Below are 20,233 nucleotides of genomic sequence, written 5' to 3'. Positions count from 1 at the left end.
TGTCCAGCACGTCCCACACGTACCTGATTGGATCGAGATCTGGGAAATTTGGAAGTCGAGTCAACACCTCAAACTTGTTGCTGTGCTTCTCGAACCATTCCTGAACCATTTTTTGCTTTGTAGCAGTTACAATGCTGAAAGAGACCACAGCAGAGGTGGGATCAAGTCATTGTTTTGCAAGTCTCAAGTAAGTCTCAAGTCTTTATCCTCAAGTCTCAAGTCAAGTCTCAAGTAATGTCAGGCAAGTCAGAGTCGAGTCTCAAGTCACTGGTGTAAAAGTCCGAGTAAAGTCACAAGTCTTAGAACATTTTTTCAAGTCAAGTCTAAAGTGGTAAAATTAATGACTCGAGTCTGACTCGAGTCCAAGTCATGTGACTCGAGTCCACACCTCTGGACCACAGCCATCGGGGAATACTGTTTCCATGATGATTGTGGATGAACATGACCCTAAACACTGCTTAGGTAGGTGGAAAGTGTCAAAATAACATTCACTTTGTTGGCAGGACTCAAATTCCCAGCAGAACATTTCCTGAGGCATCGCACTGCCTCTGCCAAAAAATGACTCATTGGCCTGCAATCTGCCAAAAACATGTCAAACATATGCCTTATGAATACTATCACATCATTTTGACCCAGAAAGAATATTCCTATTACAAGGTAGAAACTTACGCTTATGGTGACAAGTTAAAACAAGATCTAAGGACCTTTAACTACACTCTTGTATAACTGTTTGACTGTCTGGACAAGTTACACAAACATCAATCTAAATATACACTCACTGGACATTTTATTAAGTACAACTTGCCAGTAATTTGCTAATACTTGCTTTTTCATGGTTTAGATTCAACAACTTGCTGGAAACATGCTTCAGAGACTTTAGCCCTTATTGACAAGATAGCATCACAGCAGCTGCAGCTTTCTAGGCTGCTGTGATGTGAATCTCCTGTTCCACCACATACCAGAGTTGCTCTAATGGACTGAGGTCTGGTGCATGTGGAGGTCACTGGGTAGAGTGAACTCATTGTCATGTTCAAGAAACCAGCTTGAGATGATCTGACATTTGTGACATGGTGTGTTACGTCTGTCATAAACATAACATTTTCATCCAGATAACTGCTGCCCACTGGATATTTTCCCTTCTTTGGATCATTTTCTGTAAGCACTAGAGATGGTTATGTGATAAAATCCCATCACATGAGCAGTTTCTGAAATACTCACGCTAACTATCATGCCACATTCAAAGTCACCTTTCTTTATTGATCTGATGCTTGGTTTGAACTTCAGCAGGTTGTCTTGGCTGTGTCCACATGCCCAAATGCACCGAGCTGCTGCCACGTGATTGGCTGATTGGATATTTGCGTGTTCCTGGCTGGTTAGTTCATTTCCAGCTCATATATCTGCTTTATTTGTCATGCAGCAATGAGGAACCAGGCCTTACCTGGCCATGAATCTGCTTCTTACTTATCGTCCAATTATTTTAGAGCCTTTGAATGTCATTCCTAAACAGGTAATGGAATATTTATTACAATCCCCTTGAATGAAAGGTGAAAGTCTGCACTTCAGTCATTCAGTCACATCTCCACTGTGCACATACTCAGGGACCTGACTGTCTCTGTGTGTGCTCACTTTCGCCCCCTGGTGTCAGGCTAGCAGAGCCTTTCTCTAAAACCACGTGACTTCGGGGAAAAGGAGCGCCTTCATAGACTGAGCCGCAGAACTAAAGAGGAGAAGACAGTCAGTCCGCAGGCACCGCGGAGGAAACACGACCGAGGTAAACGAAACTTAAATCAACTTCCTTAATTTAACACCTTAGCGTCTATATTTGATTTTTTATAAATATAACATGCGGCGGTGGGAGGATGTTTGCAGCTGCTTTGTTGTTTCCAGACCAGACTCCATTTAAAAAAGACCTAAATTTAGAAAGTTTTTGTCTGTCTTTCTTTTCTTTTCTTTTTTAATGTGTGTCGACTCTGTTTAAAGACCCGGCTTGAACACGAGGCTTGAACTTGGCTTTTTACGCGAAAGCAAATCGACGTTTATTCATATTTTTACACATTTCTTATGTCTAATATTGGATGTTTTTGATGTGCCCAGAGTGAAGCTGTGCTATTATTAAAAAATGTGAGGCGGGGTGGGTGTAAGAGGGCATGTCGGGGCAGTTGATCGTAGTTGTTTGTGTTGATGTTTTGCCGCTGACCCTGAAACTTTGCGGTGTTTTCAGCATTTTTAAAGAAGCAGCGATGGCAGCTGGGAGAATGCGCTCCACTCGCAGACTGCGCTCCTGGATCGTCGAGCAGGTGTGTGTGTGGCTGTGTATGTGTGTGTGTGCATGAGTGTGAGAGGGAGGCAGGGAGAGGGTAAGGACAAATGAAAGAGTGGGGTGGGGGGGAAGGGAAACGGGAAGAGAAAAAGGGTGATTGAGAGGTCACTAACAAACATATATTCATAACTATGGGGCTGAAAATGACACCAGCAAAAGTTTAACTTTTCTCTTGTTAGAAAATCAGCTGCAATTGCATAATCTGCTTAAGCAAATTGTAGGTCAGCTGTGGAAAAATGCACTTTTCTGTTTCTACTATCATATAAATGTGTTATAGGTGCTTATTGCTACTTTTTATTTTTACAAAACAGTTTAAACCCTTGAAAATGAACTAAAGTCATAAACTGAATATCAGGAAATAGCTGATTTTGACTTTAGGCCACAAAATTCTGTGTATAGTGTAGAAGTGATATCAGCTGAAGTTGAGCTCAGCTGCACTTTCATCAAGTTTATATTTTTTTAGATTAGTTGGTTAAGAAATAAACAGATATTGCTCCAATTATGTGAATGTGTTCTGCTTTTTCTTGCTTTCTGACATATATAAGTGAAATCAGTGCAAGTGCAAACTTCACTGTTTTTTCTACAAAGACATGCAGAAGAGGTGGCTGGTTAGCAGCCCTGATTTATGTCTGCAGTTATTCAGCTTTAGGTGAAATTCAGGAAAACTATAAGCTTCTCTAACGTCGCTGTGTTTTTTGGTTTGTTTCAGGTCAGCAGTGGGAAATATCCGGGGCTGGTGTGGGATGACGAGGCCAAAACCATGTTCCGCATCCCCTGGAAGCATGCGGGGAAACAGGACTTCCGCAAAGACGAAGACGCCGCGATCTTCAAGGTAGCTCTTGAAATTCTCAAGATTTGCTTTAAATGCCACAAATCTTGTGTGCTTTAAATCTCTGAGATCGCCATCGCTGTCCTCCCCAGGCGTGGGCAGAGTTCAAGGGGAAGCTGACAGACGGGGGCCAGGACAACCCGGCCGCTTGGAAGACCCGTCTGCGCTGCGCCCTCAACAAGAGTCCTGAGTTTAAGGAGGTGATGGACCGAGCCCAGCTGGACATCTCAGAACCGTACAAGGTGTACCGCCTGGTCCCCATCAGCGAGCAAGGTGAGGCTTGACGTACCTACTCAGCATGCTCTGGCTAGGTCGTAGTACGACTTAGTTATACCTCAGCAGCAAAGCATTTGACTTACCTCAGACCTGATAACCTCGATGACAAAATCAGTCTCGTGGTCACACGAAGGTGGTTAAGTCAACCCAAAACTTCCCAGTGGGTCACATGAGGGCACAGGAGGCAGGACAGACATGTGACAGCAATTACAAAAACATACATGTGAAGACCAGGCGAGGCCCGAATGTGCAGTGTAAAGATGCTGAATTCAAATCAAATCAAATCAAATCACTTTTTATTGTCACATCACATGTGCAGGCACACTGGCACAGCACATGCGAGTGAAATTCTTGTGTGCGAGCCCCACAAGCAACAGAGATGTGCAAACACAACAACACAAACGAGCAAAATACAAGAATGGCCAACCTGAAACTAATAAATATATGTACAATATATAATAGTGTATGCATTTCTGGATGTGTATACTAAATATTTTCCTACGTGTGTGTGTGTGTGTGTGTGTGTGTATACACATTTTTACAAATTAAATAGTAAAAAAATAAAATAATAATAATAATAATAATAATAAAATATATAAAATATACAGAGTTGAATATGTGCAAAACAAGTGGCATTTATATACAGTGTGGAGTGCATAATGTTGAAGTTCCAGTAGTGAAGCTGAGGTGTCTATGACGTGTTCAGCAGTCTGATGGCCTGATGGAAAAAGCTGTCTCTCAGTCTGCTGGTACGGGACCGGATGCTGCAGAACCTCCTTCCTGATGGAAGCAGTCTGAACAGTTTATGGCTGGGGTGACTGGAGTCCTTGATGATCCTCCCCGCTTTCCTCAGGCACCGCTTCCTGTAGATGTCTTGGAGGGAGGGAAGCTCACCTCCAATTATCCGTTCAGAGCACCGCACTACTCGCTGGAGAGCTTTGCAGTTGTAGGCGGTGCTGTTGCCATACCAGGTGGTGATGCATCCAGTGAGGATGCTCTCAATGGCACAGCGATAGAAGGTCCTGAGGATGCGGGGGCTCATGCCGAATCTTTTCAGTCTCCTGAGAAAGAAGAGGCGCTGCTGCGCCTTCTTCACTGTTTTGTTTGTGTGTACTGACCACGTAAGATCCTCAGCCAGATGTACACCAAGGAACCGGAAGCTGCTCACTCTCTCCACAGCAGCGCCGCTGATGGTGATGGGGGTGTGTACTTCTCTGCACCTCCGGAAGTCCACTATCAACTCCTTTGTCTTTGCGACGTTGAGGGTGAGATGGTTGTCTTGACACCAGTGGGTCAGGGCGCTGACCTCCTCCCTGTAAGCCGTCTCATCACCGTTGGTGATAAGACCCACCACTGTAGTGTCGTCCGCAAACTTCACATTGATGTTGGAGCTGTTAGTGGCTGTGCAGTCGTAGGTGTAGAGTGAGTACAGGAGAGGGCTCAGTACACACCCCTGTGGAGCACCAGTGTTCAGTGTGATGGGGGATGAGGTGATGCTGCCCAGTCTGACCACCTGGCGTCTGTCAGACAGGAAGCTAAGGATCCAGCTGCAGAGGGAGCTGCTCAGTCCTAATAATGTAATAATTCAATAATGTAACCATGATATCTTCTGCCAGGGTAGAAATGGGACGTTTTTCTGTAAGAGCTCTGATAGTTGGTGTTCCCACTTCACTGGCTCAGATGTCTTCCATCTCAAGACATCTGTATTTCATTCAAAATAACTGCTGTTTAAGATTTATTAGCTCACAGTCTAACACGAGCAGCCCGGTTTCACTCCTGATGGCAGAACAATGCAGGCACACCAGCGCACAAGGACCCTTTGTGGCGGGAATTCAAAGCAGCACCATAAATTATACCCCTGCCTTGTTTTACGAAACCAAGGACAAAGTACAATATTTAAAAACTCTCAGTAGGTTTAAGACAATACAGCCCGAAAGCAATGAAGCAGGCTGGGAGTGTGCGTGAGAGAAAGAGTGTAGTGTTAAAAAGTCTTGTATATGTGCTTTAAAAGGTCAGTAAGACTGGAAAAGCTGGCAAAAATGTTGAATGTCAAAGTTCTTGGTATCCCTGCTCGATGATGAAGAATAGATCTAAACTTCTCCTAAATCAATGTGAAGGTTTGGTGAAGGTATTTCTGTAGAGCATGTAAGATAGTTTTATAGTTTTTTCAGAATTGTTGAAAATTTTATACAAGATCAGCTAGCATGCAGCTTAGGCTCCTTGATTTAGTATAAACCTTGTGTATTTGATATAATCTCTGAGCCATCAGAGTCTTAAGAGTCTTAAGACTACAGACTCTCTACCTACACACAGGAAGTGGTGACCCTTTTTCGGAGAATTGTTAGGTCACTAAGTGGTGGGCGCCGGTATGCATTGTTCTCTTATCTGGAGCAGGTGTGGTTTGCAGCATATGTTAGCATGGCACTGTGGCCCGGTAATGTTGGAGTCCCACAAATAAGAAGGTTGCAGTGAGATTGCAGATATGCAGATATGCAATCTCACTGATTTGAAGTATCTGCAACCACTTGAGTCAGTGGGTGATGAAGTCAGTCTGCAATCAGTTTACAACTGAATGGGGTCAAGTTGGCATTTACACACAATATCTGTGTTATTGTGTGCAATTATTTCCTCTCTTGCAAAGAGTCATGTAACAAATAATTTGCCCTCATTGGTCCAGACTGACTCGGTCTGATTGCAGCACGTCTGTCTGTGTTTATACATTAAGACGGTGATCGCATGGAAAACCAGCTGTTCCACAGTGATTGCAGTCAGTTGGACTGTTTGTTTGGAGACAGGTTGCCTCCCACCAGGTGATCTGTGTAATCGCCTTGTTATCACAGTTATTAAAATCCCAGAGGTTAAGGTTATTGGAACCTCTGGTGAGCAGATGCCAGATGCAAAAAAATTCAGTGCAATCGCCTGGCAACCACCGATTTTTCCCAGCCACGATGTTCCTGTCCTATTTTCATTTAATGTAACTGAGCCAAAAAGACGTGACCCACCCTTATAAGAATGCACATCCAGGGTTAAACACAAAGTTAGCACGATGAGCCTCAACTCCTGCTACATAGTACCAGCCTGTGATGATCGTGGCAGGTAAACTGATATTTCAGTTGTAATGTAGGGCAGACCTGCACTCACTCACACAGTCACATGGTCAGCTTCCATTTGCCAGGTTGGATTTTTATCTCAAGATAATGAGCAACAGTCTTTGCGTCACTTTAACAGCCAAAAAATAAACTGACTTAATCCTGACCTCTCTGAGTCAGACTGGTGAACTCATTTAAAGCAGGTAGTTTGGGAATACTTGTAGCTCCTCGGGGTTCGTATTTAGTCATGATGGGGGTTAACCTACAAACCCATTCTGTTTGCAATACACTTTCACAACAGTCTGTTGCATTTAACGCAACAGTGGATGTTTGCCTGGCTGCCACTTAAAACTGTTCCAGTTATTGATTCAGAAGCAAAAACAGTTCACGTGCTTTGCCACGCCTGTGCATGCTCATTAAAGTGTAGGGTGAGATGAGCAACTGCAGGCCGGCGATGTCTCAAAATGCAGCAGCTCTTTTTCTGAGAAACAGAAACCTCAGGAAGCACATGACGACTGCGTCTGTCTCTTCAGGCTGCAGGCGCACAGATCCAGCGCGTTGATTGGTTGGTTACATCTCAGAGATCGTGTGAAGATTAAGGAAAGATGAACTAAAACTAGTTTCCTCTCACTTTTTGTAAATGCAGTTAGTCAGTTTCTTCTGCTCTTAATGTGGAGGAGCTTTGTAGCTTTTATTCTGAAAGCTACAGTTACTAACAGCTCTGCCATCAATTCTGCTTTTACAAAGACTTATTCTTTTCAGCTTTTCTTTATCATCATAACACCTCATAAATACTGGATTAAACTATTACTATTATACATGAACCGGTCAGAATATTAGGAACACCCAGAAGCCCACCATCACTAACTACAAACTCCATAATTAACGTGAACGAACTGAAAAATTGGATCTAAAAGTTTCCCACGGCTGATGGTAACGTGTTTACAGTTTTGCCCGACTGTTAGCAGGGCTGGCATCGCCGCTGCTGAAAGCTGATGCCGGGTTTATAGCTTAATAGCTCCTCTGTTTGAGAGAGTTGAATATTTAATCTGTCAGCAGGACGTCACAGACCATCAGAAATACTCTAAGTTTATCAGCGGCAGCCAGCGAACTTAATGTTAAATGTGCTGCAAAAACAGCCTTTCGTTTTCAGCTGGTTTTAGTTGTTTGTCCCTGCAAGACTTTTTTAAACTAGCAGAAAAAAATTAATATAATATAATTTTAAATGTCAGAATGAGTGACACCGAAGCAAACCTAAGCAAGAACTGAAGGAAGGGTAATCAAATGTATGTATATAGGTTTTCTTTGTTGTTGTGGTCGACATTGTTCTCCATTTTTAAAGGTTTGATTCACTAAAATAATTAGAATAACCTTCATTTACATCAGAGAAATGATTGTACACATATGACATATAAACGTGGTTTTAATCGGAGTGTTTATCTGCTGTGGGTGCTGGCCACAGTAGATGAACAGTAGATGAGAAAATGGCGGTTTAGCTGCGTTAGGTGTTGCAGAGTAAATGTTGCACAATGTACCTGCAGAAACTGGTGAACTTTCTTCTCTATTAGCGCACGGTTAGTCTGATCACCACTTCCACCTTTTCTGCAGCGTTAAGCCCTCTCGCTGTTTATTTCTCTCACACCTTTTTTTTTAAGTGGCTTTTGGACCCGTTGACTCTTGACCTATTTTCTGCTGCTTTGCCTGTCTAATGTCATAAAAGTGCCAAACAAATATGTTAAATGTAGGCCGAAGGGTATTTAAAGCTCTGCCGTGCCCTCTGCTCTCGTTGTGTTGCAGATGTTTGTCTGTTTCCAGGGAGAAATACCTGGATTCTAGTCTGGATTTATGACCATCTTTTCTTCTGATAATCTCCTGCACTTTGGTCTTTGCGTGAACTTTATCTGTTTTTAAGTTACTTTTTTTCAACTTTTCTTTACTTTAGATTTTATTTTAATCACTGGAAAGTCTTAAAAAGTAAACAAGACATGCAACACAATCAGTCACATGTTAAAACAGAGAAACAGACATTATTAAACACATTTTAATAAAAGCCTATAAATCAGAGACATGACAGAGATGGATGGAGAAGGAAAATACTTAGAAAGAAGTTCCTCTTTTAATCATTGCGTGTAGTTCTGCTGTGTCTTATCGTTTCTTTAAAAAAATGATAAATATATTTTAAAACATCTGCTTTTGATTTTAAGCCAAAAAAAATTATCAGTAACTTTCTTTCCAGATGTCTGACTTCTTTTATACAATTCATACTTGACCTTAAAGTTATTAGTTATATATTTTAACTGTTTAAACATGTCCTCTGCTGCTTAACCAGGTTCAGATTAGTTATTTTTACTTTCTTTAACCTTCATTTAATCAGCAAGTTAAAGCACTTTGAATTTACATCTGTTTTGTAAGATTGCTCCGGGTCAGGATAAGGTGCGTTAACTTCGCGTATTTCATTTTGATAGCAGGAGAAACTAGAGCATCGCTGTCAGAAACATGCAAATTCCACACAGTATCCGGCCACCGCGCTGCTAAATACTGATTCAGTTACTGCTATCAGGGCTGCTGCTCACAGATGTTTTCGATAAATGGTCAGTTTGTCAGTCGATAAACTGGTTGGTCCCTGAGATTTACAAAAAGAGACATGAGCAGCTGGGGCTCAGCAGGCACAGTGGGTATCTCTGTTATTTGGGAGGTCTGCAATTATGGGTCCTCCAGGCTGCATGTCAAAGTCATCTGGGGTGATACACTCACACTTGATTCCTGAATTAGGCTTCAGTGGGCAATCTACGCGTAACCTGATGCACACTTTGATAGGAATGTAACCACGTGTCGGGTCGATGCAGCGAAGGATTAAGAGGCGTCTGAGGCATCAAAAAAAGCACTTGTGTGAAACGATGTAGTAGAAAGTTCTTCAGGCAGAACGGCACCAATCAATATACTGCACAGTCCTCAGGAAATATGTGAGATTTCCAAAATAAAAGCCCCCAGTTATTTATAGAGATTTATCATCATGCTTTAGGGCTGAGGTGTCAAACTCCAGCCCTCGAGAGCTACTGTCCTGCAGCTTTTAGATGCATCCTTACTGCAACACAGCTGAATCAATTGGTTGGATTACCTCTTCAGCCAACAAGTTTGGCAAAGGCCTGATAACAAGCCATTCGTTTGATTCTGGTGTGTCGGAACAAGGATGTGTCTGAAAGCTGCAGGACAGTAGCTCTCGAGGGCTGGAGTTGGAGACCCCTGCTGTAGGGTGCCAACCACATGTGGCAGCGCTCTCATATAAAGTGTCAATCACAGCCTTGCAGGATTTAGGCTAAATAACATTTTATGTTAAATGTGCATCCTGGCATTTAAGGAGGTGTACATTTTTTCTTCATTTTCATCTACAGAGCTACTAAAATAAGGCTTCTCCCTGTATTGGCTCTTCCTGCAGCCTGTTGTAGCCACAGTTATGTACATTATGCTCATGCATGCAATGACCGGAGCCAGTGATTCATAACTTAAGAGTAATCATTTGATCATTACACTTTTTCGCTTATAAAATCTCTAAATATTCACTTCACGGCACTAGGACCAGTGGAAAAACAAAGCCCGACATTTGGGAAGCTCAAACCATCGAACGCTTCCCCATCAATTAAGGTGGCACTCTGGTGAGATAGCATGGGGAAGTACTGACAAAAACACATTTAACTGATTTAAATGTCAGTAAATCCATCTGTTCTGTATCTTTTCTTCATTTTCTCAGCATGAGACTTTGTAAAACTAATTTCGTGGTGCGCTTAAAGGGCTGCAGAAGACCAGTGCGACTCACTTTGCATTATTGTCGTATTTTAAAGCTGCTATAAAAATAAACTGTCTGTGCATCACCATTCAGAGGTCAAAGTACAAACATGACGGAGCCTGACGGAGTTTATCTTTGGCTATTATTTTGGTAATTACATGGAAAATAGAATAAACATCTGCAGAGCTGTTTGTGTGCTAGTTCTAGTGAGGACATTTAATCAAAGACTTTTTATTTTGCCAAATGAGTCAAATTCTCGTGGAAGCAATGGGGCCGAAGAGCACTAAAACGACTCAAAAGTAAAAACAGCCGGTTGTTTTCAGCTGCTTCACGAGTGTTTCCTCTGTGTGCGTTTAGGTGTGGTGGTGCCTGAAAAGAAGAGCAGAGAAAAAGCCTCCAGGAGGTCGAAAAGGAGGAGAAGCGATTCAGACAGCGACGCCGCCAGTGATGACAAACAGATAAAGAGGGAAGAAGCCACGTCTCAGCTGGTGGGTTTATAGGATGTGGGGCGTATGCCGAGTCATTTTAGCCTCAATGTTTGCTCCGAGATAGGAGAGCATCTGATAGCATCTCGAAGCCCTGCAGTATCAAACGCTGTTTGCCATTTCTGTGTAGTTTGAATTATAGATGTTGGTGTAATGACTCCTTCTTGCCTGCTGGAGCTCAGCTAATCTGAGCATCTGAGAGGCAAATTAACAGTGACTTAAAAGCTGCGCAGCATAAACAACATAATTGAAGTGAACCGAACTGAAGTTCATAAATACTGATTACATTTTTTTTTTGTCTGATTCTCAGTATGTCGAGGAAAGCCCGGTCCAGACGGAGGAGCCCACTCAGTGCCCCACCTTCATTCAGACGGACTGTGAGTTTAACTGTCTTTGTAATCTGATTACTTCTGATTACTTCTAATTACTTCTTCGTAATCGGGATTTTTTCATATGTATAGAGTTAGCGATGCGAGGAGTATCCTATGATTTCCCCTCACATTTGTTCTCTTTTCCATCTAAAAAGATCTAAAAGATCCATTTGAATCGTGATCTCTGGCTTCCTCAAATGTAAACAATGAGTTAATTCTCCATTTCACACAGTTGAAGGCTTCGCCTGTAGCCCACACAAATAGTATCTCAGAAACTTGTTTACACCACTGGAAAAAAGGTATTTTTTTGTCATTCGTAAATCAAAATTTTAGGTTATTGAGTCCACTCAATAACCTAAAATTTAGATTTTTGAATTTCAAGTTCTTTCCTCAGTTTCAAGTAATTTCATCAGTAGTTTGAGAGACATAACAACGTGAAACTTTGACTTACGAACGACAGAAATTGGTTTAAAGTTTTTTTTCACTGGTGGAAATAAGTTTCCATATTTCACACGTTAAGAAAACTTTGCTTTGAGTTTGACGGAGGATCTAAAAGTTAAGCCAAAGGGACAAATTTCCTTTCTGTCTGAGTCCGTGTTTTCCTGTGATCCTGTGAGGCTGCAGTCACAGTCTTTGCTTTGTAAAAATCATATTTGCACTTCGAGGACGAGCAGGTCTGTCGCTGCCTCTGAAATCAGGTCATGTCCGAGGAGAAATCTAATCGCTGACCTTGGGTCGGGCGATTTTATTTATACGCCACATGTAGCACGTATACAGGTGTCAGTGTGCTTAAAACTAAAAACATAAAATCCTGTGTAGGTCTGCTGTTCCTTAACCCTCTCAGGCTCAGATGAACTCTTTTGTTGCTAAGTCCTGCAGTGGTACTTCTGAGTAAAAAAACCTCATAAAATATGTGCGTGGGGTAATCAGGTTGTTAGTTTGTAACTGTTGCAAATCGGCAACGCCTGCCTCGAGAGGGTTAAGGCAGTAAAAACTAAACAAACTTTACAAAGAAGTAACATACAAGCCTACACACGCACATTGTGAAGCAAATGGATTACTGCAGTGTAACCTTGTGTTCTTATTTCATCATGTGTTTACATTTCAACTAACAAATCAAACTCACAGGCGACCAAAAGAAGCCGCTGATGTAACTGTTTTATGTCCCTTCAGCGGTCGATGAGATCAGGTTGGACGTGCGGATTGAGGAGAGTGTGACCGCTCCCGTAGGAGGTAATAAAGCATTTACAGCTGAGCAGGCTGTGATATGCTGGGTTCAGAGTCATGAACCCAGTCACGACCTGCTGTGAAAGCACTGAGTGTTGTTGGCTCGAGAAGATAACGACTCCTCTGTCTCCATCTCTACAGCCCAGGACTCCTTCAGTGTGGCAGTTTACTATTTAGGACAGCAGGTGCTCAAACGTCAGATTCAGGGCACCGATGTGCGGATAATGTACCTGCCCTCCTCGCCTATTCCCCCCACGCCACTCGTCCTGAAAGCCAGGTTCCCACGCATCCCGCTACCCGAGCCGCCCTCCACGTTGCCGGCCGGTCCGGAGCTGCAGGCCCTCTTCACCCTGCTCCCCTTCATGGAGAAAGGGGTGGTGCTGACCTCCACTCCGCAGGGAGTTTACGGCAAGAGGTTCTGCCAGGGGCGGGTCTTCTGGACGGGGCCGCACACGACCATGCCGGACCTGCACAAGATGGAGAGGAACACAGAGCCGGTGCTCCTTTTCAATAAAGAAATCTTCAAGCAACGTAAGTCAGAAATGAGCGTGTTGATATTTGTTAACAGCCCTGCCAGATGCTGCAGAACAAATTATCACACAGATGTTATCACAGCAAGAGCTTGAATGTCTGCGCAGTGAAGCTAATATGTACTCTGCAGGAAAAAAAGGACTCACCAGGACTTTAATCAAAATCTGTCTTTAGAATTAGTGTTTATTAACTGAAGTATCACAGACTCATTGCCATCACTGTTTTATGAACTAAGTGTGTTTTTGCCACCAAAACATGGTTTGGCGCCAGTCTGCAGCTGTGATTGGATAATTGACGGGACATCCAGGATCATTTTGCTCTAATGCACTGCTGACATGGTTAGCTCACGATCGATAATAACACTGCTATCAAATTGCCTTATTTCGTGTTATTGGATAAAACCGTTGCCTGGTGCTTGTCTGGGCAGCAGTCTAACCAGAGATGCCCGCGTCCAGCTCTCCTTTGAGGAAATGCAGAAGCCTTTCAAACACAGCAGATGCACATAATCTCTGCAGCATGTCATCCTCCCAATTGGACACATGCCATACCCAGCAGCAGCTTTAGTCTGACTCCAGGAGAACACCGTTTACGTGTCTCCAACACACTTTGTTCTTAAACTAAGGGTGTTCAGGATCTTTTATTTTGAAAAGCTGCTAATTCAGTTCTGTGTTTGACTTGTCGCGTTCCTTACCTGCTCTGTGCAGCTTGACCTGACTACAGGAAAAAAATAAAAACATTTAAAAATAGTGCAGTTTTCAGCAACGTGAAGTGGAGAGCTGCTCCTGAACGGTGTTACAGGCTGGTACGTCACTGGGAATACGCGTCTCCCAAATAACTCAGATGAAGCCAGCTCGTAGCGATAGGTGCGGGTAGGAATGCAGGTCGAGCAGTAAATAAGCTGCTTTCCCTTCATTCTCAGCTCTTTCTTTACCGTAGCAGGCAATCAATCCTCCCACACTTGGAAACATAATACGCATGTTCATTATACATCTGGCAGCGCTGTTTAAGACTGAAAAATCAATGTTAAGTGCATGTTATTTTTTAATTTTAGAGAGTTTTCATGATAATAAGGTCCAATCTTCAAAAAACTTTAGTCTTTGGTTGAAATTGTCCAACTGGAATTTTGATTTTAAATGTCATGAGCAAAGATTCAGTGTAGGGCTGTTTTTTGCCCTGAGCTGATAACTTACATGAAGCGCTAATAAACGCCCGCCCCTTCCCTCCTCAATCATCAGAGTTGGACTACTTCCGTACAAATGGCGGCGAGCCTCCCCAGTGTGGCTTCACCCTGTGTTTTGGAGAAGAGCTGAGTGACTCAGAGGACCCTTTCCAAAAGCTGATCATTGTTCAGGTAAACCACACACACTCAGCAGTATGTTTTTTCTGTGGTGGGGATTTTCCAGGGAATTTCAGGTAAACCACACACTGGATTATTGAAAACTGTAACTAGAGAAAAGTTTCCTTTCTTTGTCCTTTAATTGTCACCAGTATTCATTTTTCTACATGAGATTCTTTTAAATCACCCTTCAGGTGCTGGGATTGTTACTCACATGTGATTTTAGTGACACCTAACTTATTTATTCTTCTGTAACAACTTGTGCTTAACTGGTGCCCTCTTCCCTGCTCTCCTTTTTGTGATTCGTTAAAGTGGACTTGCACACTCCTCATCCAAAAGCTCAGGGTTCACACTGCTCAGAATGCCCCATTTTTGGCTCTTTGTGATGTCAGACAGGGGCTAGCCCTCATAACTGGTTATATCAGGCATAGAAACCCCCCCCCCCCCCCCCCCCCCCCCACATGCTGTTCAAACCTTCTGCTTGTGAGGGGAAGCCAATCAGCTGAAATGGAAGCGTTAAAAACAGTTCTAAAATTCATTTTTAGGGACCTTTAAATGTGGAGAAATCCGCAGCTCCAATACAGGAGATCTGAGTAACTAACAAAAACTACCTTCACTACTCTCTCCTCTACAGATTACTTTACGATGGGAACAACGGCAGGTCCAGAACGCTCAGTCCGTCTGATTTCAGTAAATGGTAAAAACTGCCTTTACTGCTCTTTCCTCTGCAGATCACTCTACCGTGGGAAGAACAGCAGGTACAGAACGCTCAGTCCATCTTTGAATCCATCACCATCCTGCAGTCTCTGGCCAGCCAGTCCCCGCTGGGAGAAATAACCCTGAACCTCGTCACGGTGCCTTCGCCAACCAACTAGAGCATCGGCTGCGGGACTTTCTAAGCACTTTGATGGGTGGCATTTGAAAAATAAGACACATTTCCCCCTTATTATAAATCCGACAGCTAGAAGGATTTTTTTCTTTTATTATTCTAATTAAGACAGATTATAATAAGATAACAAAACAGGAACCTGCAGTTATTTTCTGTGGTAATTGTTTGTTTTTTTTCATATTGCCCAAACACGTTGCACAGAAACGGATGCATAGCATTTAAGAGAAATAGGAAATCAAATGGTGAACTAATATAAAGGGGACCTATTCTGCTTTTCCTTATTTTTTGCCACAGTGGTCAAAACCCATATGAAAAAAGTTTGACAAACTCAGGTTCAAACAAGAGTAGATTTACCCAATACTGTCATATTACACACATAGTTTTGACCGTTAGCACAGAAACAGCCCTCACTGCAAACAGGAACCTGCAGCTCCTGTTTCCAGTGAGGGCTGTTTAAGAGGGGCAGCCAATCAGAAAAAAAGCTGGCTTGAAGAGGGAGGAGCATTTGGATAAGAGGGTGGAGTGACTAAAACCGTAGCACAGACTTGTGCCTCACAACAGGCTGTATTCTTTATCAGACAATAGCATCAACAATGCTAAAAATGCTAAGAGAACAAAAGATCGCGTTTACAGGAGAAACTTTCCATTCAGACTAAAATACTTTTTGTCTCAGGCTGTTTTTATGCTTTCAGGTGGCGTAAAGCTGAGAATTTTAACACGGGGATTGACTCCCTTTTGTAACCAGCAGCCTCAAGTGGCCATTAAAGGAACTGCACCTTTTGACGCTGCTGCAAGACGTCCTGTAAAACAAATAGGACTTATTTTGAACTGTGAATCATGCAAAGCTCCCGGAGTAAAAACAGAGTTGGAAATAAGCATTAATAGGTCCCCTTTAATATCAGTTTTGGGGTGCACCTTCTTTTTCATTTTAGATATTAGTTAGTGTACTGGTAACACTACATGTAAGCCAACACTTGGAAGCTTTTTATATTCATCGTGCATCTCAGAATGTGATGTAAGCAGCATGCCGATCAGAGCTGAGCAATCATCTTCCTGTAAATTCCTCTCATTAACTATTGGGTCGTTTTAGATATTATAAGTCTATTGTTTTGGTTAGGGATTGGGGGTGGAGCCATTTAGTACTGTAGACGCTGCTTAAGTTGTGTTGATGAAAATTGTTCACACCACAGGACTAGATAGAAGTTTCACTGTACAATCAAAGGGGAAAAAAGCATCATAATAGCCTGCAGTAGTTCAGTAGACTATTTTGTAAAGCACCTTTATCTTTACTATATTGCCGTCAAGTCTTTTCAGATCCAGTGCAGATGTGTCCTTTATACCATTAGGGTTTTGTAGTTAAAAACATTTTTTACAAATGTGTCTTAAATGGTCATCTTTTAATAGACAAAAACTGAAACTGGAGATGAGAAAGGAGGAGCGTGTCACCCTGGAGCAGGTCAGTCAGGAATATCACATTCAGCGCATTTATTTTTTAACCATTTACAGTGAGAAACTTTCCCGATTTACAGGACTGTGCGCTGTTAGACAGCTGCACCGTTGTATTCATTTTAAATGCCTGTTAACAGTTAAACTTTCAGCTTTTCTTTGGGGGTTTGTGAAGGACGAACAAAACACACATTTCAATACAAAAGTTCTGCAGTGAACACAGGGAGGAGAAGCTCTGAATATTTGGCTTATTGAGAGTGTAAGGCAGCCTCAGTTTGACACGTTGTAAGGCAGGTTTCCCAAACTTGCAACACATTGTTCCTCTTTCCTGAAGTTAAAATGATTTAGAAGAAATTTCCTCTAGACTCATGTTATTTTTGTAGCACCTGCTGCAGAAGCTTGGCAGGTATTTGCTGAACAGCAAATAACAAGAACAGCTGCAAAAACACGCTTTAATTGAGGATTTAAGGTAACAACACAGAATAAAGACACTAAACAGTATAAACTTTGACAGGGAGTTTATTTGAATGGTCAACTGTTATATTTGTAATGTCACAACTCTATTTAACCAGTTCTTGTGCCCACACGAGGCATTGAAGTCATAACAAACACATCTGCACGGTGTTCAAGGGTGGATGTACCCCCCTCCCCGCCCCCATTTTATTTTTAATATATTACTTTAAGTCTTCCCAAAGTCAAAACCACAAACTTGAGAGTTCCTTTTAAATCAAACCTAATGAAAAACAAATATTTTGAGCTTCATCTAGCTTGGTATTTACTGCAGGATTTTAGTATTGTAAGGCATTTTTGTCCTTTTGTCCATCCTGTTTCATGTATAGTTTGCTGGAATCATACTAATGCATAAACTAAGGGAAAGAGGGGGAACATATCTATATGTTGTAGTAGTGTTAGAGGAGGACTTCAAGGTGGAAGTGTCCTTTAAATGAGCAGGGTATTGGGATGGACCACAAGGCACACTCTGGGGTGGGCGGGAAACTAGTGAGATGTAAATATTGTTATTTATGCATATATGTTCTTGTTCACTCGGAAAAAAATAAACGTCTCCTTAAACTCGGTGTCGAGTGTGCGTTGTTCTGTAAAAATCACATTTGTGCAGAAAAAGTGATGCTACTCTTCAGTCTAGATGTTTCCGTTGGCCGGCGAGGCGAGCTCCTCTATCTTGGTGTTAAGTTTCTGATTGGTCCAGTCTTTTGTGATGTCGTCCAGGTGGCTGTCAAAATCCACCAATAGCGTGTGATCACCTGACTCCATCATCTGGCTCGCTATGGCCCGAGTCTCCTCCCACTGTCTCAGCATTATCCTGAACAGGACAGAGGAAAAAAGGAACAGGTGAGTGTAGTTTTCAGACAGAATTCAGGCGCAAAAATAAAAAACAGACGTGCTGCTCAGCTTTCACAGCGTGTCCCACATAAACGTGCAGTTTGCTGGGATATGGTCATTCATGCTCTTACGTGTGTTTGTCTTTGAGTATCCATCTTGAGTCTTTGCGCTCGTACAACACGATGGGAGGAACCCGATAGTCTGGAGACATCTTACTGCCATCGAGCTGTAAGAAAAAAAAAAAAATCATCCTGAACTACTTTATTAAACAGACAGCACAGCTAAGCTTAACTTATTTCTGAAAGCCTGCTTACCAGCAATAGAAATATGTCCAGGTTAAACCAGCAGGTAAGAGACAGCCGATAAAACAATTTTACTTCTGTTTTTCTTACCATTAATAAAACTGGATTGTCAAACTGCTCTGCAATCTTATCGGCGACCTTCAGCGCACACGGTGTCGGGCTGCCGAGCAGAAAACATAAAAACATGTTAAACAGAAACTCCTGAGACCACACGCCTCCGCCAAAGCCGCAAAGTTACAGAAGGATGGCATATTTTTCTTGAGAATATCATTTTGATATGTATGAAGATCCAGTTTATTCATTCCAAAGCTAACTTTACTGCTTGAAAACTGACAAAAGGTAACCCTTTAATCTCTTTTCTGAACAGAGAGGTTTCTGTATGATTTCAGATTTTTTTAAATTTTAACTAAAATGTCTTTTTACATCTTGTTTTAGTTTTTATTTAATAACCTTTTCATGCTGGTTTTCCCATCTAGACAGATGTGCTGAGCTGTAAAGTGTTACTGCATGAGGTACGAAAGGCTAAATGTGCAGCTTTGCCGCATCTCAAAACAAAAAACAGGGTTCAAATGAAAACCTCTTTAGTGACACGAAGCTCTGGAAACCCACTTGTTATCAGACACGCAGGCGTTGGCTTGGTAATATCCCACTATCCTCTGCTGAGTCTGTGAACACCAAACATCCACCTGGAAGGAGGAGAGCACCCACCGCCACTTTTAAACTTCATTTAATGCTGATGCAAGTTATAAATTCTTAATAACTTGGTAGCTTGGTCCAGAATATCTGACTGCAGGGTTTTATGCCTTCACAATAAACAATCACGAGGAGTCTTTAAGGTCTTCTCCGGGATCAGAGCTCCAGACTGTGGTGCTATTAAACAAAATTGTGAGGGCAGAAAAACACCTGTGAGCACCTGTGTAAGGGCCAGCTGGGTGATAGGAGCCAGGGGCAGGTGGGAGTGGAGCAGCGGGACACAGTCAGTCACGCAAACAGCGCCACCTGTCGGGCTGGACGACAACAGCAGGCCATTGATGCTACAGCGCGGAAAGAGGCAGGCGTGCAGGTACATCTTCACGTAAGCGCGACAGGACAGCTCCACCTCACCCATGGTGTCCGCTGCGGGGAGATAAGAGCACAGAAGCACTGAAAACTTGCCTCAGAGGACCGAGGCTAGCGGGAGAAGCACTGATGAGACACATAACAAAGGGCTGCCGTTAATAATGTCGCTGAATTTATCGAAAATCAGAAGGAAAAACGTCCGCAAGTGGCTTGTTGCTCAATGAGCTGCCAACCGGCCACACTGTGAATGAGCATTAGCATCCAAGCTAACCAAGCAGAGAATTTAATTCCGCCTTACCTGAATGGGAATATCAGTAAACACCAAAATCTACAGCTTCAAACTGGAAATATCAAATTAAGCTTTGCACGCAACTGTTGACACGAGCTTTTAAAAAAACAGACCCAATTCACTTGACAGATACATGAAGAGCGTCTGAACGGCAGCTTTTGGTCCCGCCTACACGTCTTAAATGTAATTACCTGATTGGCTAAGAGATAAAGGCTTTGTAATGCGGTTCGAGATAAAAGATGCCAATCATTTCGTCAGGAGTTCAACGTAAACACGACTATGTGTACGCTTTGCGGTAGTGCGCCCTCTACTGAAGAGGATGACCGAGGGGATAAAAAAAATAGGTGTGTGTGTGTGTAAAGAAAAGTAAAGCTATATCAAGTATAAAATATACATGACTTAATTTGTGTGACTGACTTCTTTTGCACTGACAGAACTGCACCTCTATTTAGTCTAATAAAACTACTTTGTTATTGTAGTTTCATTGCTACAATGACAAAGATTCTGGTTCTGAGAAAACAACAAAACATAAAACAAACCCACTCTGAAAACTCAAATTTGAATTAAATATTTTAAATAAATGTTACATTCATAACCCAGCCTTTCCCTGTCAACGATGGCTTCTTGACAGATGCTCTTCCACTGAGACTATTTGTGAT

The 20,233-nt window shown here is 42.4% G+C and overlaps 2 protein-coding genes across 2 annotated transcripts; one reads left to right on the top strand and one right to left on the bottom strand.

Annotated features, from left to right (window-relative positions):
- Positions 1 to 1,687: 1,687 nt before the first annotated feature.
- Positions 1,688 to 17,659, top strand: irf9 (interferon regulatory factor 9). The gene is made up of 10 exons (XM_085286674.1): positions 1,688 to 1,771; positions 2,222 to 2,297; positions 3,030 to 3,152; positions 3,242 to 3,422; positions 10,656 to 10,786; positions 11,094 to 11,160; positions 12,328 to 12,387; positions 12,523 to 12,912; positions 14,148 to 14,263; positions 14,980 to 17,659. Exons 2-10 carry the CDS (start codon positions 2,241 to 2,243, stop codon positions 15,121 to 15,123), a joined length of 1,269 nt encoding a protein of 422 aa, XP_085142800.1. The 5' UTR covers positions 1,688 to 1,771; positions 2,222 to 2,240; the 3' UTR covers positions 15,124 to 17,659.
- emc9 (ER membrane protein complex subunit 9) lies at positions 17,085 to 19,756 on the bottom strand. The gene is made up of 6 exons (XM_085286676.1): positions 19,584 to 19,756; positions 19,140 to 19,342; positions 18,836 to 18,912; positions 18,317 to 18,386; positions 18,056 to 18,150; positions 17,085 to 17,904 (listed from the first exon to the last, which is right to left on the bottom strand). Exons 2-6 carry the CDS (start codon positions 19,332 to 19,334, stop codon positions 17,724 to 17,726), a joined length of 618 nt encoding a protein of 205 aa, XP_085142802.1. The 5' UTR covers positions 19,335 to 19,342; positions 19,584 to 19,756; the 3' UTR covers positions 17,085 to 17,723.
- Positions 19,757 to 20,233: the final 477 nt, after the last annotated feature.

Source organism: Mchenga conophoros, linkage group LG9 (genome assembly GCF_057382185.1).
Source record: "Mchenga conophoros isolate Kocher_MC1m ecotype Shallow Benthic linkage group LG9, M_conophoros_male_GT1.1, whole genome shotgun sequence".
NCBI classification, from domain to species: Eukaryota; Metazoa; Chordata; class Actinopteri; order Cichliformes; family Cichlidae; genus Mchenga; species Mchenga conophoros.
The sequence above is the reverse complement of the archived record's forward strand: the minus strand, read 5'-3'. Positions and strand labels throughout refer to the sequence as shown.